This window comes from Diabrotica undecimpunctata, chromosome 10 (assembly GCF_040954645.1).
Source record: "Diabrotica undecimpunctata isolate CICGRU chromosome 10, icDiaUnde3, whole genome shotgun sequence".
Lineage (NCBI taxonomy): Eukaryota > Metazoa > Arthropoda > Insecta > Coleoptera > Chrysomelidae > Diabrotica > Diabrotica undecimpunctata.
Window position 1 is genome coordinate 23,752,770 of NC_092812.1, and position 26,349 is coordinate 23,779,118.

General features: G+C 33.8%; 1 protein-coding gene across 2 annotated transcripts in view; it reads right to left on the reverse strand.

Annotated features, from left to right (window-relative positions):
• LOC140452473 (uncharacterized) overlaps window positions 1-26,108 on the reverse strand; it is a 39,220-nt gene extending 13,112 nt beyond the window's left edge. The window contains exons 1-4 of one of the 2 annotated variants that reach the window (XM_072546758.1): window positions 26,001-26,108; window positions 18,748-18,804; window positions 15,300-15,356; window positions 5,798-5,869 (exon numbers count right to left, since the gene is read on the reverse strand). In XM_072546758.1, the coding sequence (XP_072402859.1) occupies window positions 5,798-5,869; window positions 15,300-15,356; window positions 18,748-18,804; window positions 26,001-26,025 (211 nt within the window). In that variant the 5' untranslated portion in view covers window positions 26,026-26,108. Of the gene's footprint in view, window positions 1-5,797; window positions 5,870-12,647; window positions 12,693-15,299; window positions 15,357-18,747; window positions 18,805-26,000 lie in introns of both variants that reach the window. The other variant, XM_072546759.1, reaches the window with a different exon arrangement.
• Between the last annotated feature and the right edge of the window lie 241 nt (window positions 26,109-26,349).

Genomic DNA, 26,349 nt, shown 5'->3' on the forward strand with positions numbered 1-26,349 from the left:
CCCAATAAATGTGGAACTTATTTTAAAAATAAAAAAAGGAGATACTAAAACACTTGTCAAACCTAAAAGGAACTAATATGTACATATCGACCAGTCAAACAGAAACAGACAAAGATAAATAAAGGTTTAAGATATCATTTAAGATATATTTTTAAAATCTTCTTCTTCTACATATATTAGTTGCTAGGACTGTTCTTGTCAGATCTTATTCTTATTCTTCCCGACTACTGTGGCGCACCCAGGGGGGGGGTTTGGGGGGTTAACCCCCCCCCCCCCCCCAGGGCATATAAAGTAAAAAATATATAAAGAATAGTAGGAAAATGTAACTTGTCTTTCACACACAATACAAAAAATCCAAAACGCTAATTGAATAATTAAATTACCACTTTAAATATGTAGAACACAATAATTAATAATATTTTTCATTATATTTAGATATAGATACCTAATATTAGGCTTATGACAAAAGTAGACAGAATGAGTCTGTTGCGAGTAGCATGCGCCTACAGGACTGTATCTGCGGCGGCCTTGTGGACTATCACGGGTTGTGTTCCTCTGAATGTGTTAGCAGTAGAAAAGAGACATATCTATGAGAGAAGAGAGAATTTGTCAACAGCTATAAAAAACAAGAAGAAAGGGAAAGATCAATGGAAAGATGGCAAGAAGAGTGGAACAACCAGGAAAATGTTGCCCCGTGGACCAAGATGCAGATCCCGAGCCCAAGGGACTGGGTAGATTGTCTGTTTTAGGGCGTATCTTCATAGGTTCAGAAAGACAGATACAGATAAATGCCTATACTGTTGTTACACAATGCTGGAGTGTAATAAATGTACAGTGGAGAGAAACAGAATGTATAAAGAAATAGGTATGAACCCTGTGACTGTAAGAGAGATGATCGTGAAGATGATGGGAAGTACGAAGGAATGGAATAGTGTTCACAATTACATCCGAGTAGTCATTAAAAAGAAAAAAGAAGAGGAGAAACACCAACCGGGCCAATGACAGAGATAAGATCTAATTACTATTTTAATGGGAATAAGCCGCAATTGAAGGATAAAATAAGTTTATTGACGTTTGAATCTTTGATCTTGCACTGATAACTTGTTTATACTCCCTCAATTATTAGAAAAAAGAATAGCGGTTGGTACCGAAGTACATCTAGCCTTCATCGACCTAGAAAAGGCGTACGATATAGTTCCAAGACTTAAATTGTGGCAAGCTCTACAACAACTCGACATTAGTCCATACCTTTTACACTACTTACTTAACAATCCAAAAAAGGCTATCAGAGCAAATAAAAGTAACTAAAGGACTAAAACAAGGATGCAGTATGTCACTCTTACTGTTTAATTTATATATTGAGGCAGCCCTCCAAAATTGGAAAAACCACTGCCAGGGAATGGGAATCCCCATAGGAAATGATGTACTGTTCTACCTGAACTTTGCGGATGACCAAGTCGTCCTAGCTCAAGATTCTTATGATCTAGAATTTATAATAAAGCTTCTATACAGAGAATATGTAAAATGAGGGTTACAAGTCAGCACGAAGAAAACAGAATATTTAGTTATCAATTCAGATGCACGGTTTGAAGTGTTGATAGACGAGGACGTGGAAATCGAACAAGTGAAAAAATTTAAATATTTAAGTGCACTCATTGCTAAGAACGGCTTGGGAGAAACCGAAATTAAACACCGAATTAATCAGGGACGTAAAATTGTAGGATGTCTGACCTCCTTAAGGTGGGATCGCAACATTTCCAAAAGGAACAAAAAAAGAATAGGGCAAACCATGGTTGAATCAGTTCTTTGTTATGGCTCTGAAGTATGGTTAATTAATGCAGACCTGGAGAGAAGATTGTTGGCAGTTGAAATGGATTATTTGAGAAGAAGTGTCAGAACATCACGACAGGAAAGGAAGAACAACGAATCTATAAGAAATAACATGAATTCTACAATAACGGTCATTGACAAAATATAAAGAAGAGGTTCAAAATGGTTTGGACACCTATTGACAATGCCTGACGAACGCTGGCCCCAAAAACTTCACAAATGAAAGCCCTCTGGAAGAAGAAAAGGAGGTAGAACTCGACGCTCATGAAATGAAGGAATTAGAAGGGCGATGGAACCGAGAGGTTTGGAGGAGGAGCATCCCTTGGACCGGGAGGATTGGCGGAGGAGGAAGGGAATACGGCGATAGTAGTCTCCAAAATGTATTGTATTTACAAGTTGGATTAACGTCAAACGTCAATAAACTTATTTTAACCAAAAAATGGCTTTAGAACAATAGATAAGATCTAGATAAGAGAAGGAAGTGTTCTAAAAGTGTCGTCAGCCTTACACTGGCCACCACCCTTTCGGAGTACGTTACGTGCGACAGTCAACTGCGCACAAGTAAGAGAGGGTGGTTTTAGTTGGTAGGCAGGATAATAGATACCTGAATTTTTAGTACTTTAAACTAAACTAAAACCCAAATTTTAGGGGCTCAAAATGGAGGTAGCATAAAAAAATTTCAAAAACCCCCCCCTCAGACAAATTCTGGGTGCGCCACTGCTCGACTACATACCTTACATGTATATATATATATATATATATATATATATATATATATATATATATATATATATATATACTGCGCGGCATAAGTTATTGATATTGCCAATATAAAGGTAATGAATGGTACGTCATTCTGCATCAATTATTTGTATGTAAACAGTTAAAAATTATTATATTTGCTAAAAAAAACATGCAAATTTGAGACCTTATAAAGAGACTCACACCAAAAAAACATTGTAAATATTTACAAAGCACCTGTACAGCTATTTGAAAATGACCATTGTTTTTCAAATGGGACAAACATAATACAATTGTTTCAAAACTACTTGGTTGTTGTTGATTGTTCCCATCTTTCGCAAATGTAGTACCTACATAAAAACTCACATTATAAAATATGCTTTAAATGTTTTTTATTTTTTATTTTAATAATTATAAACTGCTGAAAAAACATGCCCACTTTCGAGTTTAATTTGCAATAATTTTTTTGTTTAACATTTTTTAATTTAGAAAATCTCATTTTATAGAGAAAGTATTTTCAAAAAGTTGAACGTTTTTATCCAGAATACGTAGTTTTTTCACAATATTTAAATGCATGAAAAAAGTCCCTTGTTTTGCTTAAATGTCATGAGGAAGTAAAAGTTTCAGATAAAAAATATTTTTTCGATTTTTGAAGTGATTTTTCGGCTTTGTTTCATGGGGTAATAAATTATAAACAACTTATAAATTAAATTACTTATTTATTTCTCTAAATAAAAAAATCAAAAAATAGTGTTAATTGTTGAGAGCAGAGAAGTGTCTTAACTGATCTATACAGTTGTATAATTGTTTATTTAATATTTAGCTATATCCCTAACCTTATGCCTCGCAGTTTATATATATATATATATATATATATATATATACAGATCACGACATTGTTTAATTGACCATACAACACAATGGCAATCGCTATGACATGCTACACGTTTCCACCTCTATATTCATTTCACAGTAGGTACCAATTGTCGTAATTGTCACATTGACATAAAAAATTTCACACGACGTTCTGAAAGAATAAACAAATAATTAATACAATGCCTATTACGTTGTATACCTTCCAAGAAAAAGTGCAACTTGTAGCATGGTACTTTCAGGGTCATTCGATACGCGAAGTAATTGATTTATTTATTGTTGCCTTAGAAAATAGACCCCCACCAAGTGTTACAACAGTTAAAAATACCATTAAATATTTTCAAACTTCGGGATGTGTAAACAGCTATAAAAAGTGTCATGAAGGTAATGAACCACGTGTTAGACCTGTCGATGAGGAGTGTCAAAACAGTGATATTGATATTTGTGCTTTTGTGGAAGCTAGTGAAACCTGCTATAGTATACAAATTGCTAGGGAAGTTAACGTGAATGCTCGAACTGTCCAGCGAGTTCTCAAAAGTAATGGGTATCACTGTTTTAAGATACAACCAACACAAGAACTGTTTCCGGAAGATAACTTTAGGCGGATGGAGTTTTGTGAAATTATGTTAAATAAACAGAATGAAAATGTACATTTTTAAAAAATATTTTATTTTCTGACGAATCTTCATTTTCATTACATAAAAACACAATCCATCCGTTGCAAGGTATTATTCTCGGAAAAATATGCACCTCAGTGTTGCAGTACGAACGCAGCATCCGCAAAAGTTAAATGTTTGGACTGGGATGTTAGGCGACCATATTTTCGGTCCATTTTTTTATCGATGGAAACTTAAACGGGCCCAAATATTTACAATTTTTACAGAATGAGATCATTCCGGCAGTTCGTCGTCGTCTCGTTAATTTTCAGGAGGATAATTTCCAACAGGATGGGTGTTCGGTTTAGGCGCTAACTCCTGTGACTTAGCGCCTAACGATTTCTTTTTTTGGATAATTTATAGGCATCAGTTTGAAAGGGCCACAAATCTAGTCGAATTAAGGGCAAAAATACTTAATTTCTCTGCAAGCATTACACCAGCCCTACTCCAAAATATGAGGAGAAATCTGTATGACATATTTGGTTATTGTTTAACACAAGGAAGTGAAATATTTGAGCTCTTAATTCATTAATCTGCTTTCCTAATTTTTATTTTTTGTTAGGTACATTTTACGAAGTTTGTAGGTTCTTAATTAGGTAGTATTTTTTATGTTTAAGTTTGGAAGAATTTTATTGTTTTTTTGTTATTTAAAAGTACAAACGATTCTTATTCTGATTTTTTTCTTCTTTCTTGTCTTATTGTTATAAGCTTTGTTCATAAAATTTGTACAATTTTCAGTGACAATAAAGCATATTACTTATTTATTTGTATTGCTATTAAGGCTAAAAAACAACCAAAAAATTAGTTTTAGATCATTATAATAAATATACTCTAGAGTCTAGAGATCTTGCAATAAATCTTAATTCCTACGGTCAACAAAACAATGTCGTTATCTGTATATTATATTACATATTGTTATGATCCGCAAATCTAAAAAAATATAGAGAGAGGGAAGAAGACGAACAATTTATAAAATTATGTTAGTTATAGATAGGTATATTATGTAGATATACGATTTATTTTGTGTTTGTGTAAAGTGCTATAGACTTTTTTGAATTTTAGAATTATTGTGAATTAGGACTTTCCGAATTATGTAAATTAGTGTATTTAAGATATTAGTGTTAAAAGAATATGTTTCATTGAAATAACATCATGGGAAATCTGTTTACCTTTTTTTTCAACGATTAATTTTTGTTATCAACAAAACAGGTCATTATAGCTAGGAAGTTTCATTTGTCTCGTATGTTTTGAACAAAATTATGGAATTTGAAGGTGATTTTTGAGAAGTGGGTTTTGTTTTGGATGGGAAAGAGGGAACGAATTCATTGGTTAAAAAGAAATTATGGAAGAAATTAGAGATTGGAGGAAATGTTTGGAAGCCGAAAGGATGGGGATCTGCTGTTTAAGTGAGAGAACATCGAATCCGGGACAAGAAATATAGTGCCGGTAGTTTTTTTACATTATATAACATTTTGGATTTTTCCTAGCTTATTTTAAGGCCTATATTTAGTGCGGCCGTTAAGAAGGTAGAAACCATATTTTTTAGTCCTCGTGTGGTAAATGCTATCAAATCTGTATCTTCAAATCTCCAAATCGACTTATTAAATATTGTTCCCCTATTGTGTAACTCGGCATGTCCTAGAGCCATGATAATTTTTCACGATAGTAACTATAATTAGAATTATAAGAATACTCACAATTGTCGAAACTTTCACGTGCATACAACACCAATTGAAACTTTTGTCTGAACTGATCATAGTCAAACTTAACTGAAAAAAAAATATATATGAACAATTCAAGTTTATTATGTTGTTATATATATAGTTACGGTTTAAATTTATTAAAATCTAATAAAAAATTTAATTCACCGACCGGTAAGGTCGTTTTACCCTATAAATAGGAATGTTAGATTTATAAGATTTCAACATTTGAATGAGTAATGGCTTTTCTAATTTAGTAAAAAAAAGTAAAGTTCGTGTAACCTTCTGTCTAAGGTCTAGGGTTTTCAGGTCGCGCAAGCGCCCCTAACATGACTTAACGACTACTTTCGTAGCCGGCACCGACGGTTTTACGTGCACTCCGAAGCACGGTGCCAGCTCAGTTAAATTAGAAATGGAAAATTTTGTCGGTGCCGGGATTCGAACCCGGGCCCTCCAGCTTGTTAAGCCAGTAACATAGCCACTGTGCTACGGCTGTTTCTAATTTAGTAAAAAGTAGGCAGTCATATTCATGAAAAAAAAAATGTTAACACGGATACTAAACAGAAATTTTCCCCAATATACTGATACTTAGAGTAGAAATGTATTGTCTGTATTTAGCTAATTTAAAATAATACCCTAACACGTATTTTTATTATACAGGGTGTTTCATTAAAAATAAGGATTATGGACTATGCCAGACTTGCGCGGATCACCCTGTACATTTAAATTTATGTTTAAAAAGCGCACATCTAAATTTCAAAGTGTCATCAGGTGTCACCAATCACGCACCTCGATGTGCATCGCCCTTCCTTCTGGAACATATAATTAAATTTAATTGGTTGAGAAATGAAAAGGTTTCATATAAAAGTTAATTTATCTTTAAATATGGGACATTTTCGGATCTCAAGTCAGTAGTGTCTAGTACATGGTTTTACCCGTGTAGGGTAGCTCCCTAGTGCACTTTGCTCGAAGGGCTCTGCAAACTTTCTAAGACTCTGAAGCTGTGTTTTTTTCTTCTTAGAAAGAATGTGTTTTATTTCCACCTCTAATAAAACCATAATGGCATTGTCTCTTCAAGATAATGCCACAATAAGAGCGTACCGGCCAACTACGCAATATTACACCATATTGCGCAATAGTTGGACAAATTAATAAACATGGAAACTTGCACCAAGTTGCACTTTTTCATACGTTTATTAATTACACCGGAGACGACACGGCGCCCAACGTGGGGCTCGAACCCACGACCCTGAGATTAAGAGTCTCATGCTCTGCGATCGAAAATCGCAAAAAGTTCCAACACGATGCCTGCATCAAAACCACTCAAGAAAACAGCGGGGAGAAGCATCGGATGTTAGTAGACCAAACTAACATGCCGATATCCACCTTCTGCAGCCCTGAAACCGTCGATGTGCCACATCTCCGACGAGCCAGCCTACTTGATGCTAAGTACCTGATGCAATGGATGTCTCCGCAGTAGCCAGTCACTGCCTGCCCTACCATTATGTGGTCCAGAGCACCACGGAGGCTCAGGCAAACTCACCGGTGACATGCAGATGGGAAATGTACAGCTAGAGAGGACGAAGCCGCCGTAGAACGAGCACGTCGTCGAGGATGGACCTGCAGATGCTGTCAACAACACCGACCACCGCCTGTGAGTGTTTTTGTGCAGTGCAAGTGCGCGCTACGCGAGTGTACGCGAGTGTAGTGTGTGTTAGAGGACTGTAAGTAGATTTGACAATATGGACATATACATTTTTGATATATTTTATGCATTTTTTCTTTTCTATATTTGAATTGTAAAAAAAATTGTTTTTCTTAAGTTTTTTTAATAAAATCAGCTTTTTTATCAGCCTCAGAGTCTCCAAAGCAGGGGGGATGTCATCAGGTGTCACCAATCACGCACCTCGATGTGCATCGCCCTTCCTTCTGGAACATATAATTAAATTTAATTGGTTGAGAAATGAAAAGGTTTCATATAAAAGTTAATTTATCTATAAATATGGGACATTTTCGGATCTCAAGTCAGTAGTGTCTAGTACATGGTTTTACCCGTGTAGGGTAGCTCCCTAGAGCACTTTGCTCGAAGGGCTCTGCAAACTTTCTAAGACTCTGAAGCTGTGTTTTTTTCTTCTTAGAAAGAAAGTGTTTTATTTCCACCTCTAATAAAACCATAATGGCATTGTCTCTTCAAGATAATGCCACAATAAGAGCGTACCGGCCAACTACGCAATATTACACCATATTGCGCAATAGTTGGACAAATTAATAAACATGGAAACTTGCACCAAGTTGCACTTTTTCATACGTTTATTAATTACACCGGAGACGACACGGCGCCCAACGTGGGGCTCGAACCCACGACCCTGAGATTAAGAGTTTCATGCTCTGCGATCGAAAATCGCAAAAAGTTCCAACACGATGCCTGCATCAAAACCACTCAAGAAAACAGCGGGGAGAAGCATCGGATGTTAGTAGACCAAACTAACATGCCGATATCCACCTTCTGCAGCCCTGAAACCGTCGATGTGCCACATCTCCGACACTTTTTCATACGTTTATTAATTACACCGGAGACGACAAAAGTTAACGTGTCCTTATTATTTTCTATAATAAGGACACAAACAATTTTATTTCATAAGTGGTTTTCACACTGTATATATATAAAGGGTGTTTCATTAAGAATTGTCCATATAGTAACTGTTTCTCTAGTGTTCTCCTTAGAACAAAATACGAAGATTTAACCTAAAACACAAATAAAATATTCCTCTTTACCGAGATATATTCTAAAATGATTTTAGCCCATTATTTTAAGACCTTCCAATATTTTTTGTTCAAACTTAACAAAACAGTTTACACATGTTAGGTTACTTTAACTATTGTTAAAAGATTTTCCGCTGTTAGCAGTTTTTTGTTTAGCAGTTTTCCTCAATAATCATTTCAGCATGTTCTTTTTTTATTCTTTGTTACTTTATATTTGAATATTATCCTTTTAACTCAATGCGATAGAGTAAGTCATTTTCAAGATATTTGCGTTTACACATAATGTTCAAAATTCATAATCATTTCACTATTAACATCCATTTCACATGAGTCATAACTATGTCACTAAAAAAGTTATACAATTTAGTACAGTCAGTAAATTCCATTTCAAATGATTTTTTTCATATCAATGTTTTATTTCATAAAAAATCAGAACTATGATTTTTACTATACTAACACAATTTTTTTTGGTACATTTTCGGATCGAGCTTGTTAATAAAATAATGGTTACATAAGGCAAAACTATTGAAAAAATAGTTTTGCCTAGTATGGAAGTATTCTTCCTCTTTATAAGCAATTCTGCTTGTTCATTGGTGTATTACTACCTCTATGGAAGGTTGTCACTCCACCTTTTGCGGGGTCGTCCGATACTTATTCTGCCGATTGGTGACTTATCTCTTGCTATTTTGACGACACGGGTCTACTCATGCTTATGTCTCCTTCTGATTATCTGGTTATTCCATTCTATTTTCTATTTTGTGTCCATTCATTTATATATTGTACGTTACATTTTCTTCTAATGTCTTCACTTTTGTTTCGATCTCTAAGGCGTATTTCCAATAATTCTTCTCAGTACTCCCATCTCTGCCGTTTCCAGTAGCCTTTGCGTTGTGGCTGTGTCGCGTCTTGTTTCTAAGGCATAAGTCATTATTTGTCTTACACTGACTTTATAACTTCTTGACTTCATCTTAGTTTTAATGTGTCTGTTTCGCCATATAGTATTATTAAGGCATCCTGCCATCTATTTGTTTTTTCTACTTAATCTCTCACTTCTTTGTCCAGTTCTCCATAAAAAGACAGTGTAATTTCCAGGTATTTTATTTCCATTACCTGTTCAATACTGATGCCATCAATTTCTATTTTACATCTGGTTGGTTGTTTGCTGACTACTATTGTTTTAGTTTTCTGACATGAGATTGTCATGTTAAATTCTTTTGCTCATATATTAAATCTGTGGACCAGTCTTTGCAGACTATCTTCATCTTGGGCTATCAATATTGCCTCGTCTACGTAACAGACTATTTTTATTTCTTTGTTTACCATTCTGTATCCTCTTCCTTTGTTAACGCTTTTGATGATTTCATCCATGATCAAATTGAAGAGCATTAGGCTCAATGAATCCCCGTGTCTTATTCAGTTGCCTATTTCTACAGGTTCTGTAAGTTGTCCATCTATTCTGACTTCTGTTTTGTTGTTTTGGTAGATGTTTTCAATAGTTTTTATAATATTTAGGGGAACTTCTCTATTATACATAAAATTAATTATATCTTTGAGTCTTACTTTGTCAAAAGCTTTCTTTAGATCAATCAAATACAGAAATGCTGGTCTATTATACTCTAGTGATTTCTCAGTAATTTGCTTTATAACGAATATTGCATCTGTACACGATCTTCCACTACGAAAACCTTGTTGTCCATCTGCTAAACTTATCCTCTGATTTATTAGCACTTGTAAAATTTTAGTTGTAAGTTTTAGCGTAGTATTTAACAAGTTTATACCTCTGTAGTTTTCTGGCTGTTTTTTATCTCCTTTTTGAATAATAGAATTAGTTCGTTCATTCTCCATTGTTAGGTATACGACTGTCAGATAAAAAGAGGAACGACTGGGTAGGATCCAAAACAAAAGTCGAGGACATAGCAACAAAAATTGCCAAACTTAAATGGAGCTTCGCGGGCCACACTGCTAGACAAAAAGACCAACGTTGGAATACTACAATACAACATTGGAGACCTTACGAAAGTAAACGACCAAGAGGAAGACCACAGATGAGATGGGTTGATGACATTAAAAGAATAGCCGGAACAAATTAGAAATATGTTGCTCAGGATAGAGACCGATGGAAGGAGTTGGGAGAGGCCTATGGCCAAACATCGACGACAGAAGGCTAAGAAGAAGATTTTTATTCAATAAGTAACTAATAAAAAATATAAACCATACTAATATGTAATAAATGTAACAATTAATGTGATATTAAGGAAATAAGTCTAAAGTTAATGTTCAAAATGTCCACCTTCACTGTCTATATAAGTTTGTAACTGATATTCAAATGACCGAGCCACATTACTTAACATTTGCTAGTTAATTTTATTAAAAGCTTCTCTTATTCTATTTTTCAAATCATTTGGTGTTGTTGGAGGCTTCTGGTATACAAGGTCTTTTATATAGCCCCACACGAAAAAATCAATTTTGGAGAATTCCGGTGATCACGGTGGCAAACAGTTGGTCCCTCTCTGCCTATCCATCTCTCAGGAAAGTTATTATTTAGATGATTGTGAATAGGAGCAGTGTGGTGAACTGGATCACCGTCGTGTAAAAACATTCGTTATCGAATATTAAACGGTACATTTTGCAGTAGTATTGGCAAATGATTATTTAGAAAATCCAGATATATGGCACCATTCAAACGACCGTCAAAAAAATGTGGGCCAATCACATAATTGCCACCAATACCACCCAAACATTTATAGAAAACCTAGTTTGACTATGAGTGTTAACAAAATAGGGATTGCTTGATGCATAGTAATGAAGATTATGGCGATTCACAGTTCCATTTTTGTGAAATGTAGGCTCATCTCCAAAAAGCACATAATCGAAAAAAATCGGTCCCTTTGCACTTGCTGCTGAGACCATTGACAAAAAGCTAATCTGCGTTGATAATCATCTACTGTCAATTCTTGATGTAACTGTATGCGGTAAGGATGCAGTTTATGTTTTACGAAGGATTTTTGCCGCCGAAGTTTGACTAATGTCATGTTGACGTGAGTGCTGATGTGGGGATCTTCAGTAGTAGCTATCAATACAGCATATTCCTTTTCCTTACTTAGAACAGTTTTGGTTTTCTTATTTTTTTCATATACAACTGACTCAGTGCAAACAAAACGATCCATTAATTTTTCAAAAGCTCTTGCGTTTGGCTTCCTCCGTTCAGGATATCGATCGTGATTTATGTTCTGGATGCAAGAAGCAATTTCTCGATTATTGCATTAATTGATATATTGTTTTGCTTTCAGTTATGTGTGGGTTATTTATTGAATAAAAATCTTGAATTGAATAAATAATCTTGTTATATTATTATACAAAACATATTATCTTGTAGGAATTTTAGGAATCTTGTATTTTATTAAGGAAATATAATATTTCCAAAATATTACATTTATTGGTACATTCATTAAATATTATTATCGTTTATATTTTTTGTCAGGTACTTGTTGAATAAAAATAATTTTGTTATATTATTACTTATTACACAAGACTAAATTATTTCTACTTACAAAAATTAAGGTATTCTCGAAATTCCATCTACAAAATTTGTAGATATACCAATTTTAGCCAATGATTTCAATTAAACTTAATTTAAAAACTACAATATATTGTTTCTTCTTCTTCTTAACCTTCTGTCGTCCATGTTTGGTCATAGACCTCTCCCAACTCCTTCCATCGGTCTCTATCCTAAGCGACATATTTCCAATTTGTATCGGCTATTCTTTTAATGTCATCAACCCATCTCTAGAATAACTAGAATTCCACATATTATCCAAGTATGGAGAATATCATTGCCTACATTTTTTCTAAGTTTTTTGGATATTCTATACCATAATGAAATTATCGACCGATGTCGCAATTAAAACTCACCCTGTATATGCAACGTTTTTGTATGGTCTTTTATTAAAAGTTTAATTTATTTATCACCAATTCACAATCTCGAAAAATTCAAAAAATAACCCATAAAGTGTTATTTTGTTAGTTACAGAGAAAAGTTAGTGTACGCTATACTTAATGCACTAAATTTTCAGCAATTACTAACCACACTGGAGACTTTCATTATCTGGGTCGTAGCTAAGTTGCGACACTGAAAAAAAAAAGATTAAAGTTAAAGTTACACAAATGTCCAAGCAGTTTGATTAACCCAGTCTGAGAGACTTGCACGGCCCTTAGAATGACATTCGAGTGTTACAATTTATTGGAGCGAGGTGTATTGATTCGTGTTATCAGGAACCACTCCACCTCGCTCCAATGCTCTAGACCATCCCTTTCCCCCCCTATAGCCCTCTGATAAGCGATAGGGGTTCACTATCAGCCAAATGCTTTTCGTGTGGAAGTCCTGAGTACAATAATTCCAACACGATATCCTAACCCAATCAATGCAGGCTAGCGTGAGGCGCTCTTTTCCTGCTTTCTCTAGTGACGTATCATCGAACTGAAATTGCTTGCTCAGGCCTCGAGTCTCCGCTCCTTTGTTCAGCAATTTCCAGTGCTGCATGCTATGGCTTCTTCTGTTGGTAGAGCTACGAATTATCTAGATTTTAGGTGTTAGCCAGGATTTGCTGTTTTGGTCTTTTGTGCTTCCATCGATAGAACGCATCATATCTTATTATCTCTTGCAGGATCGGTCCTGGGTGATTCTCTAATTCTGCAAACCTAATTCTGACTTTTTCTACCATTTTATCTATCACCCTTACTTGTTACAGTTCACTAAACAGAAAGCGTTCAGCGACGTATCTGGGTACATTTTCCGCTTCTCTGAGTATGTTATTGTAGGCTGCTTGTATTTTCTTTTTATTCGAATTGCTTATGTGTCCCCATGCGAAAGATGCATGTGTGATTATTGGAAGTGTGATGTTATTTATCAGTCTTATTTTCTTCTTTATGCGCAATTTCCTTTTTCTACCTGTGAGTCCTCTTATTGCTGCTCTGGCTGTTGCTGTTTTCTGGATGGTTGTGTCCACGTATTGCGTGAAGGTTAAGCCTTGGTCCATAGTAACTCCTAGGTATTTTACTTCTCTTTTCCATTCGATGGGATTATCTTGCACTAACAGCTGTTCTTCTGCGATTTTTCTTTTCTTTTTGAATATGATTGCTTGTGTCTTCTCTAAGTTGATTGCTATTTTCCATTGGATACGCCATTCTTCAATGTTATCCAATGCTGTCTGTAGATTGTTAACCGCTACTTCTAAGTTTCTGTGTTTGGCCGCAATCGCTGTGTCGTCTGCATAAAGGCTGAATAGTGTTCCTGGTGAACTTACACAAATTTTGTTTCCTAATATTACCGATTAAAATATTAACAATATTTCAACAATTTTTATAACAATATTCTGAGACTACTTTCGTGTGGCATATTTAATTTAAATATCATATTTAAATGGGATTAAGCCACAATCAGGGTCGTTAATAACGGGTCTTCAAGGGATGCACTCGGTCTAACGGTCTAGCCTCGACCTCCAATCAAGCAATCTCTTCATCCACCTTCCATCACTGATTCGGGAGACGTGCCGGGCCCATTCGGCCCAGTGTGGTAATTTGGGAAATTACATCGATAACTCCTGTTCTTCGTCTTAAGTCTTCATTTCTAACTTGGTCGCGAAAACGATATACTCAGCATTGACCTTTCCATTTTCCTCTGAGCTATTTGCAGCGTTTTAGAAGTTGTAACTGTTAATGTCAAAGTTTAGACACCATAGGTCATCACAGGCAACACAATTTGATCAAATGTTTTACGTTTTAAAGAAATTGGTATAACTCTTTTAAAGATGTCTTAGAGTTTTCCATAGGCTGTCCATGCTAGGTTTATTCTTCTAGTGTTGCCACAATTATTGGTTATAGTGAAAATCACATTTTCACTATATAGTATTTGACGTTTCGACTACCACTCCAGAAATCGTTCTCCAGTGTGGTGCAGAGATGTAGATGATGTATTCTCCATTTGACCTCACGGACCAGAAGCATTGAATAAATTTCTAATAGACATCAACAATACAGAAGAATCAATCAAATTCACCATGCAACAAGAAAACAATAATTCACTTCCTTTTCTGGACGTGCTGATAACAAAAAAAAACTCAGGATATGCAACCAAAGTCTACAGAAAACCAACCCAGACCAACAGACATTTAAATTAACACTTCAACCACAACGATGTTTGGGTGTAAAAAGGGAATCATCAAATCATTATATTCGATTCCCTTCTGGGTGAACCCCATAAAGTAATGCAAAATGCAATAGAAAACAAAACAATGGTTGTCTTGATCATTGGTTTGTCACTGAAACCATGAAATATAAAGAAGAAAAAGAGAGGAGACTGCAACAGAGATAATCTGTTTATACTTTTAATATGTTGTGTCGTCCTGCACCAGCGGAGAGTGAGAGCCAATATAACTCCCACCACGGCTGGGGCCAAAATTTTATACCTAATTTTAGACCTTAAATTTAATTCAATTTCAATCAAATGAAATGAAAATGAAGTGCCACCCAATACGTAGATTCGTTCTTCTTGTGTGCATAATTCCTTTTTGTACAAAGGGAAACATCTCGTTTTAGTAATACCACAACGAAACAAATTTCACTATAAATAAAATGCATCTAAATTTAAAAGATTCAAAGTTTTGTCGGCGCACATAGAAAAAATATCGTGAGTATAGTTTGTTAATAAATTTAAGTATAAGTACATAAAACCACTTACCATATGGGAAACTCCAGTTAAATGTTTGTGCCGCTGTCGAGTTGGCTACAACAATATCTGCAAAGTAAATTTTTTAAAGCTTATTTTACAAATTTCACAAATAAAAATCAACGAAATATCTCAATTACCAAACCGAAATCAATTCCTTTCGAGATAACGTTCTGCGTGTTTCGATTACTTCATTTTTATCTGTCTTAGAAAAGCTGTGATACTCATCTACGTTTAGTGAAACCCATAGGCGTGGCCAGGTTTTTTTAGTGTGGGTTCCAATGCTGAAAATCGCGCCTCCCTCCCCCCATTTATAACAGTTTACCATTTTTTTTAACATTTTTTTTAAATTCAAAATATATTTGTCAGAACACTAAATTTTTGAAACGAGTTACGTTTGTTTTTATATTAAATTATTGCGTGATCATAAGAAAAATATGAGTGTCTACAGTCACGTACATAAAAAATACATTAAAAGTTCAGATTAACATTAAAAATTTGTTATAACAACACATTCGTCGCTGGAATGGTACGATTGTTTAAATTCGTCAACTGCACTGTCTTTATCTATATTTACAGCAAGTTATTGTTCAACATTCCAAACCGCCATTAGACATTCCAAACAGTCTTGTAGCATTGTCGATCGAAATATCGATTTTATTATGCTTAGCTTAGAAAAATATTGTTCTGAGGCTATTTTCTTGTGGCATGTTAGAGTAATTACTATTTACATGTGAATAAGCCACAATTAATGGTTAAAGTACGTAATCGTAAATCGAAACGTAAAAATAAACTTACTTCAAAGTAAAATTGTGGTTAATTCCCAATAAAAATAGTAAATTGTATTAAGAAGCCACAATAAAAAAGTAGAACAATATTAAATGACATATTTACTCTATACACTAAAAGACTGCATTTTGTTGAATTAAAATCTACATTAAAAAAAAAAAGAATAAAGATAAAACAGAAAGGGTCACAAGAAATCAAGTGTGACGGATGTTAAAAGATGAGAAAGAAGGTCTATTCAGGGCAAAAATAGTAGACAAAACTGTTGGAACATGAAACGAAGTCCTAATAAAATTTAGAGGAAGATCGCCAGTATCATTATAGATACAGCTATTTAGATCAGTTACTGAGGGTTTTTACCTCCGAATTCTTTATAACTGAATCGATTCATTTGAAATTTTGTGTGTTGGTAAATAATTACTCAAGGAACAAAAGTTATATAGTGCCGATGTGCGCTTCCACCCTGGGGGTGTTTGCCACCCCTTTTCGAGGGTGGAAATTTTTTCACTCAAAATAACTACGCTATTCGATAGAAGGACAAAAAAAAAAAATGTAGTAAACATGTTTTTCGCTAGATAAATACTTTTTGAGTCATTCGCTGTTGAAAAGTGTAATTTTCCGTTAAAAAAAAACATGTTTTTCAAAGGCTTTTTAAGAATAGCTCCGAAACTAAGAGTTTTATCAAAAAAAGTGTAACGACTAAAATTAAAGCTCATAAAAAAAACAAAAAGATTGGCTTTTTAATGACTATTTTCAGTTTTTCAATATTAATTGAGTTATGGCTGTTCAAAGAAGGTTTGTTTTTGTTTTTGTCTTTCAATACGAGTATTTAACGTTAAATAACGGAAAACGGGTACATTTTTCGACAAAAACTCAAATAATATTTTTAAAAGAACTTGAAAAGACCTTTAAAATGAGTGGTGATAAAAGTCCTTTGCACCAACTGTAAGTGAGATACGATCAAAAAAACGATGGGTTTCTCAAATTTTTGTAAAAAAACACGCAATAAAACTAATGTCATGTTCACTAAGATTGAAATAAATTGTTTTCCGTATAGAATTCACTTTATTTTAGTGTTTTTTATATGATCCAAAACTTTAGCCATTTTAGAATACCCAGTTTTTGAAAAAAGTATGATTACATTTGTTTTAGTTTTTAGTTTGCTTTAGTTTAGTTTTAGTTTTTTTAGTTTGCTTTATAGCGCATGAACCACTGGTCTCCGACCCTTTGACCCTTTACCCTTTAAACATAAAGGACTTTAGAATGTTTTAACATTCCTATACTTATAGCCTGTTAAATTACTTGTAAAATCGTTTTTTTTTATGCATGTTGTAGCATCAAAATTAACCGAGTTATTGTAAAAAAAAAACAATACTACTTTTTAGAATAACTTTTGGAGTATGGAAAAATTTTATAATTTGGAGCATTGGAGCATTTCGATGCTGTGCTGTGGTGACAATTGCCAAAATTTTCCTCCAGTAAACGAAGACCAATTGGACGGTGAAAATTAAGATGCATAGATATTCATTTATTTTTTACCTCGTTTTATATCAATATTATTTATTTTTAGTTTTTTGGAAAATAAAAAAATTGTAATATATTATAAACTAAATTTTTTCTATTTATGTCCATGTCTAAGTTAAGGATTTTATTTTCATCAAAAGGGGTGCTTGTAAGGGTTGAAAAAAGTAGGCTCATTTTATAAGTAAAAAATTAATTTTTGTCTACAAACAATGCACTCTAAAAATGTTTCAAATCGTTAAAAATATTTTTTAATTCATTTTTGACAAAGGGGGTGGTTGTGAGGGGGGTTGAAATGTTGAAATTATAATAAAATGTTATTTTATAAGCAAGAAATTAATTTTTGTTTAATAAAATGCACTCAAGAAATGCTTCAGACCAATAAAAATATATTAAATTAATTTTTAAAAAAAGGGGTTGGTTAAATTGTGAGGGTTGAAATGTTGAAATTATAATAAAAAGTTATTTTATATGAAAAAAATTAATTTTCGTTAAATAAAATGCACTCAAGAAATGTTTCAAACCAATAAAAATATTTTTTAATTCATTTTGGTCATAAGGGTGGTTGTAAGGGTTGAAAATTTCCAATAAATAAAATATTATTGTATAGCTAGGAATTAATTTTTATTTGTATTTAAATACATAATTGAAATGTCTCAAGCTGCTACGACTTTTTTTTCATATTATTTTTATAAAAAGTATTAGCTTTTAAGGGTTTTTAAAGGGTTTTAAGGGTTGAAAATTGTAAATAATTAATTTTTATATTAGAGAACACATTACAATATTTACCTTATGCGAATAAACAAGATTTAAGTGCATAAAATAATTAAATCCGTGTTTTTCCCAGTTTCTTCAATAAGGGGTAGTTTTCACCCCTTAAAAACAAAAAGCGCACCTAGAGCGCATATAACTTTCGAAGTGGAGGGTAAGATAAGCTTAATTTGAAATTTTCAAAGAAATCGATGCAGTTATAAAAAATTCTGAGGTATTACCATATTTTAAGCCTCAGTAACTGGACTAATTGAAATACTTTGAAAAACGCCAGGAAAGAAGTTTGAGAATAAAGAGACGAATTTCATTATAAATCTAATATGTCTAAATTTGAAAGGTTCAAAGTTTTGTTGGCGCACATAGAAAAAATAAAACAACTTACCGTTCATTAGAATTGTGTTATTTGTTTGTGCCGCTACTGAGCTGGATAAAAGGAAACCTGTAAAGGAAAATACTTTAGAAACTTATTTTACGAATTTAACAAATAAAAATTGATTTTACAAATAAGAGTCAACGAAATATCTAAATTCGCAAACCAAGATCAGCTCGTTTTGGAGTAACGCACCTATGACATTTCTATTATAAAGATAAAAGTGATCGTAGAGAAAAAAAGGGCCCATGGTGAGGTATGTCCACCAGATGGAAGAGGAATGCATAAAAACCAACCCAAAATTGCTGAAGAGTTGAAAGATCTTATTCGCGATCACATAAGAAGTTTTCCAGCATATACCAGCCACTATTCCCGTGAAAAATTTTCTAGGCATTATCTTAGCCCCGATTTATATATTTCAAGTATGTATAGACTTTGTACTGAATACTGTAAAGAAATGAAAGTTGCTTCGCTCAAATAATTTCAGTAGAGAAAACTATTTAATGAAGAATTTAATCTTGCTCTTCATCATCCTGCAAATGATACATGTACGAAGTTTGATCGATTAAATCTTCACCTTAAGTCATATTATAATAAAACAAACATTACGACAACTGTGGGTCTACAATCTAACTCTTTATAAAACAGATCATATTGGCAATGAAAGGATTTGTTTTTTATGGGTTTTTATGTAGTAGGACGTGGAGGTCAAGAAATACCTTCTTGTTTAAGAAAGGTTGTTTTGGATATTTCTTTAAAAACATTAAAACTCTTAATTTCTACAGCGATTCATTTTCTGGACAGAATAGAAACATTTATGTTGCTACAATATTCTGTAGAATTTTAAAGAAGCTACCAGGTACAAACTCATTATTTGAGATAAACCACTACTTTATGGAGTCAGGGTACACCCATATGGAGGCCGATACGATATATGCATCCATTGAAAAAGCTATAAAAAACTACCATGGAAATCGAGGTGCCACATGGCTGGACAAATTTTATTAAAGAAGTTTACAGAAAAAACAAACTTAGTGCATTTGAGGTTGGCCAAGAAGAATTTTTAAATTATGGAAATGTCCTAAAAAAAGATTTAGTGCACAGAAAAAAATGAAGAAAGGGATTTGGTACCATGGATGCAAATCAAACAAATAAAATGTTTGTATAAAATGATGGTGATATTAAAAAAGTGTATCTCAGATAGGGAGCCTTGCGAAATCGAGATAGTCTTACATTTTCTGAGCAGGTAAAACGTTTAAACCTTGAACAACTACCAACAGCCAACCAAAAATATGATGATTTAATGCAGTTGTTGCCGTACATTAGTGATCATAACAAAACGTATTTTAACCAGGGCCCTGATTCTATTTCATTTCGATGTCGAAATTTAAAAGCGACTACGCCATGACAGTCGCAATCGCTAGCGATTCTCATTCATTTCGATTGTAGTTAAAACTGGGGATATTTACTTTATCATTTTGACACTGCTGAAAATTTGGGTTGGCCCTGTTGTTTATTGGCTGCACTACGCTTGTTGAATGTTTGTTGTTTGTTTTGTTTACGTTACGACCGTTACGTGAACGTCTTTTTTTTCTTGTTTGAGTTGTTAAATGATAAATAGTGGCCATTCTCAATTATATTTTGAATTGAAATAAAAGATGGCAAGAAAAAAAAAGGCGATGTGGGAGATCCTAGAGGTTATAACTACTAAGATTTGACTTAGTGGTTATATTCTAATATATTTTTAAATTTACTGCAGCTTAGTAATATTAACCCTAAACATTTTGGGTATCCTAGAGGCATAAACACCTTCTTCCAAATATGGTTCTAATACCCTTATTAAATAATTTGCAGCTTATTTATTAAGCCGGAATTGCTTCCTAAATTGAGCATCACTTAGAATTTTGAGTATCCCGTAACATTCTTCTTATCCTCCGTTGTGAGCGTCGGATATCTATCCTCTCTAATTCCTCCAAAACTAGCAAATGTCCGTAAAACACAGCCATATTAATACTTTTTGCCTCAGTTTTCCTTGCAAGGATCAAAACACCGCCTACCTAAACTGAACCTAAGTTCACTTCTCCCAGTCCAGTCAGTCATGTCAGATTAATTTCGACTCGAAATGAAATTTCAACCACTTTCTTGAAGTTGAAATTAATTTCGATAAATCGAAAATTAGTGACGTCGTTTGGTTAGTTCAGCTGAAATCCACAAGGTTCGCAAAGTCGCATTTCGACGTCGCCATATTAATTTCGACATGTTTTGAGTCGAAATCTCAATTAGAATCAGGGCCCAGTTAAAACATTCCTCAACATTAGATGCCGATGACTATCCTGCTTTAGAGGATGAAATACAGTAAAACTACAAATATTTTGTTGTTACAGCAAGCTATGCTCTTTTTTAAATACTTAAATAAACGAATTTTGCAAAATAAATATTTTATTCTAGGGTTAATCTTCAAGAAAAATTACTATGTCTTAATTTTTAAATGGACAAATTCCTTCAAAATACAAACTTACTAAACATTTGACAACACAATATTTAGTAATAAAAAATACTACTTTTATTTTACTTGTAATTTAATATTAATCAAAAATCTATTTTACCTAAATTTAAAATTGACATTTTACTTTTCCTGAAACATAAATTGCTTATTACACAAAAAAACGAAAATGAAGTTTGGCCCTTTTAATACTCAGGTCCAAGTTGATAGAATTGAAAAAACTGGACAAAAATTTAGTCAAATAATATCGAATAAAATCAAATCTCTTCACTAAGAAGGTTTTCGGTGAAAAATCATAAATGGAAATAAGCTGTTTGCAGGGCCAAACACTCCATGGTACTGCACAGAAGTGAAGCAAAAATGTAAAATATAACAAGTTGTAAATTGAGCATTTTGAAACAATCGATGACTTTGTGCATTTGTCTTTGCTGTATCTCAAAGGGAATGATGATATCGGTATATTTTTTATAAATTTTAGTAAATTGAATGTATATTAAAAAATATTTATTAGGATCTTAGCAGAAATGTGGATCTACCGGAGAATACTCAAAATTTCATGGACATCGCATACCTCAAACGAAGAAGTGCTTCCTAGGCCACATACTGAGAAATAATAAGTACCAATATGCCCAACTTATAGTGAAAGGAAAAATCGAGGGAAAGAGAGGCCTAGGAAGGAAAAGACTATCGTGGCTCAGAAACATCCGACAATGGACAGGGCTAAATTTTGAACAGCTAATAAGAACAGCTGAAGATAGAGAAGAGTTTAAAATTGTAGTAGCCAACCTCCATTGAGGAGAGGGCACTTTAGGAAGAAGAAGAAGAAGCAGAGATATTACAAAATAAGGGCAAATCTTGACAAGAAGAACACAACTGGCGAAAAACAGAAAAAAAAAGAAGAAAAGAAAAAGAATGGAGAAAATTTAACAACAGCTAGAATCATCTCCCCCGAAACCTAACGATAGAAGAGGAACGATTATGTATGTATGTATTAGGATATTTTTTAACCCTACAATAGGGGTTGAACTAAGGAGTAAAGTAGCTAAAAACCCGAAAATTAGCTAAAAACTTCGAAAATGTTTTTCGTGGTTGATGAAAACAATTCTGTCAAACATAACTTTCTCAAAATCACCGTGTAGAGGATGTTCCATTAACATCCCTCTATTCCGAGGTGAAAGTGGGGGGATGAGTTAAATTTACTATTTGCAGTGTCCGCCTTTATCACCCCTCCACATTTGCTCATGAAACAGGGGGTGAGTAGCTGAAATCTAGAAAATTCACTGATGAACTTTGTAAAGGTTTTCGGTGGGTGGTGAAAACGATTCTATGGACCATAACTTTTTCAAAATCACCGTGTAGAGGATGTTCCATTAACATCCCTCCATTTAGGGATAAAAGTGGGGGATGAGTTGAATTTACTGTTTACAGTGTCCCCCTTTTATCACTCCACCACATTCACTCCTGCAAGGGGGGGGGAGTGAGTAGCTGAATTCTAGAAAATTCACTGATGAATTTTGTAAAGGTATTCGGTGGGTGGTGAAAACGGTTCTGTGGACCATAACTTTATCAAATATCGTTGTGTGGAGGGTTCCTAATTCTTAATACCTCACTTTAAGAGGTGGAAAAGAGAAGTGAGTGACTAAAAACCAAACAATAAGCTAAAAAGCTGTGTAAAAATTTTCTGGACTTTAGACACACTTTTCCAACCCCTGGAGAAAGTAGTGAAAAAATTAGAAATTTTGATAAACTTATAGTCCACAAAATCGTTGTTACTGACCACGAAAAACCTTTAAAAAGTTTTTCGGCAAACTTTCTGGAATTCAGCCCCTATTTACCAGAATCACAGTCCCCATACACCCTATTTCGTGGATTACAGTGAACGGGTGATAAGGAGAATACTGCAAATAATAATTGTAATAATGTTATGATTGGCATAATCGTTTCAACCACTCACAAAAACACTTTAAAAAGTTTTTTAATAAATTTACTGGTTTTTAGTCACTCATCCCTCTTTTCCATCCCTTTAGAAATAATTATGAATCTCATATTTTTTTATCATATTCAGAAAATATTTTTTTCTGGATTTTAGCTACCCTCAGAGGGTTGATAAAGAGGAATACTGCAAACAGTAATTGTGATAATGTTATTTGACAAAATCATTTTTGCAAACCATGAAATTTACAAAGTTTTTCAGGGAGTTTTTTGTTTCTAGCTACTCACCCCGGGGTGGACCTCCTAAAGGAAAACTCTCTACACGCTGATCTTTTCATTAAGTTTTGTTCGTTTTCGAAGCAGGATCGTTTTCACCACCCGAGAACCTCTTAAAAAGTTTTTCAGCGATTTTTTGAGTTTTTAGCTACTCTTCTTTCAGCCCCTAATATAGGGGTTAAATTAAGATAATTTAAAAAACGTATCATCATCATCCAGCCTCAAGAGTCCACTGCTGAACATAGGCCTCTTCCTCATGTTTCCAACCCCGTCTATCTTGCGCCGCTCTCATCCAGTTTTTATCGAGTCTTCTTAAATCGTCAGTCCATCTTGTAGGTGGTCGACCGACGCTTCTTCTTGTCTTCCCTTGGCCTCCATTCCAATAACCTCTTTGTCCATCGCCCATCTGTCATTCTGGCTATGTGTCCTGCTCATCTTCATTTTAGTCTGGCTATCTTCTCGATGATGTCAGTCACTCCGGTTCTTCTCCTGATGTCTTCGTTGGTTATTCTGTCTCGCAGAGTTATTCCTAACATGGACCGCTCCATTCTTCTCTGCGTGACTCTCAGTTTGGTAGCTGCTGCTTTTGTTAAGGTAAGTGTTTCTGCTCCGTACGTCAAGACTGGGAGGACGCACTGATCAAATACCTTTCTCTTTAGGCATGTGGGCAGCTCACTTTTAAAAGTTTCTCTCAGTTTTCCAAATGCTGCCCACCCAAGGCCGATTCTTCTTTTCAGTTCATGAGTCTGGTTATCCCTGCCAATCATAATTTCATGTCCCAGGTATTTATATCTATCTACGAGTTCTATTTCTTTTCCACCAATACTGATGTTCTGGTTGGGTACCAAATTGGTCATGATTTTTGTTTTCGAGATATTTATATTTAAACCTACACTTTCTGTAGCCACAACGAGTTCCTGTACCATCTCTCTTAAAACGTATACCGATATCATTATTTCCTTTTGACATACAGCAAAAAGAAAATCAAAAAGTTTTTATTTTTAAAAAATGTTCAACTTAACTTCTTAAGATAAGACTGGAAAGCGGAAAAATAAGAAGAAGAATGAACCATGAACTACGAGAAATAATGGAGGGAGAAAATTTAGTTAGATGTATTAAAGCGCAGAGGCTGAGATGTTAAAAACGAAAATGGAGAACTGATGATAAACTTCTGCACGAATAACGAACTGAGAATAAACAACACATTTTTGACCACAAAGATCAACACAAATATCCATTAAATAACACCCGTGGACAAAGATATATGATAGATTATGTTATAACCAACAGAGATATATATCCATCAAAAATAATCTACGTAAGATGCCTCAACTCAGCAGATAGCGATCATAGCCTATTATTATGTAAAATAAGAATCATCCTGAAATACTCCACACCTAAGGAAGCGGCGGCAACAAAAACAAAAAAGATCAGAAACAAGATCTTACAACTACACAAAATATATTACAAACAACGGAGATGTGTTAGTCCGCCAATAAACTGTCTGAAAACCAAACTAGAGAGAACCGAAGTTGATCAAAACAAAGATAAGAAACGAGTAGAGAAAATACTGTAGACAAAATATTATAAATACAATTTATTGAAGCCTACTAGACCGATCTATACATAACGAAACAAGACTTTTAAAACAAATATAAAAACAACTTTAAAGAAAAGTCCACAAAATAAACTCAAAACTCCAACTTGAAATGCTTAAAAGCGTAGACAAACAATTAATAAATGTACTCCATACTCTTTTCAATCGAAGATTACGCGAGAAAAATGTCCTAAATGTCTGGAACGAAATCATTAAAATAATTATGTATAAAAAAGCAGACAGACAGTTATAAATATTGAAGAGCCATCTATAAATTACTTACAAAAATACTAACGAATAGGTTAACAAAGCAATTTTACTAAAGAACAAGCCAACTTTAGAAAAGAATATGTCAAATAAAAAGAATAATCTGCTCCTCTTCGATTAATATTGTAACCTCTAATTAATTTGACAGATGCCGATTTTCATACGTTTAACTTAAATATTTCGATTTAATTCGTGTAAATTGAATGTTGCCACTTGTGCAACGACTCGCCAAAATATATAATATTCCAACGTAAGACAAACGTTGAAGAAACACAGACAATATGCTTAAATAGAAGAATAGGAAATACCTATGTACCTAGGTATATACAAAATTCAGTAATTGTTTCGACACTAACATAGATATAAATGATATTTAGGACATGTAAATAAAAAGTATAAATATTACAATTGAACAATGGCACACACTGTAAACCAGTAAATATATTACCGAAAATTGAAATATTTTAGAAAAGAGCATAAATAACATGAACAAATAAAAAAGGCAAATGAGCAGTATTATTTAAACGACCCCAGTAAAATAGTTCATTGTGTATTATATAAAAATATATATAGTTATATCATTACTATTAAGAAACAACCTAACTAATAAAAAGTGTATGTAATAAAGCTCGAAATCACACAAATATTTTAAAAGAACTGTTTTTTATAAAGTTTAAAATAATCACTTACCGATTATTAGAATAGTCAAACCCATTTTAAAGCAATGCAATGTACTCGTACTCACACTTTTAACCAATTTTGCTGCCAACCAACTAATGGGTTACCTGTAATTGAAAAGCTGGAATTGACGCTACTGCTGTTGTCTAGCAAAGAGTCCTGCCCCCACCAACTTCTTTCCAAAATATTTTTGCAGAACTTATTTGATTGGCCATTGAACAGACAATTATTGTCAGGTGACTTAATGAGTTATAGAACTGCAATTTCTAGAAGGGATTGTTTTAACTATCGCTATGATTCACAAGAACAATTAGGCCATTATTTTATTTAATCAAATGCCTCTGTTCTGTTGTACTATTTC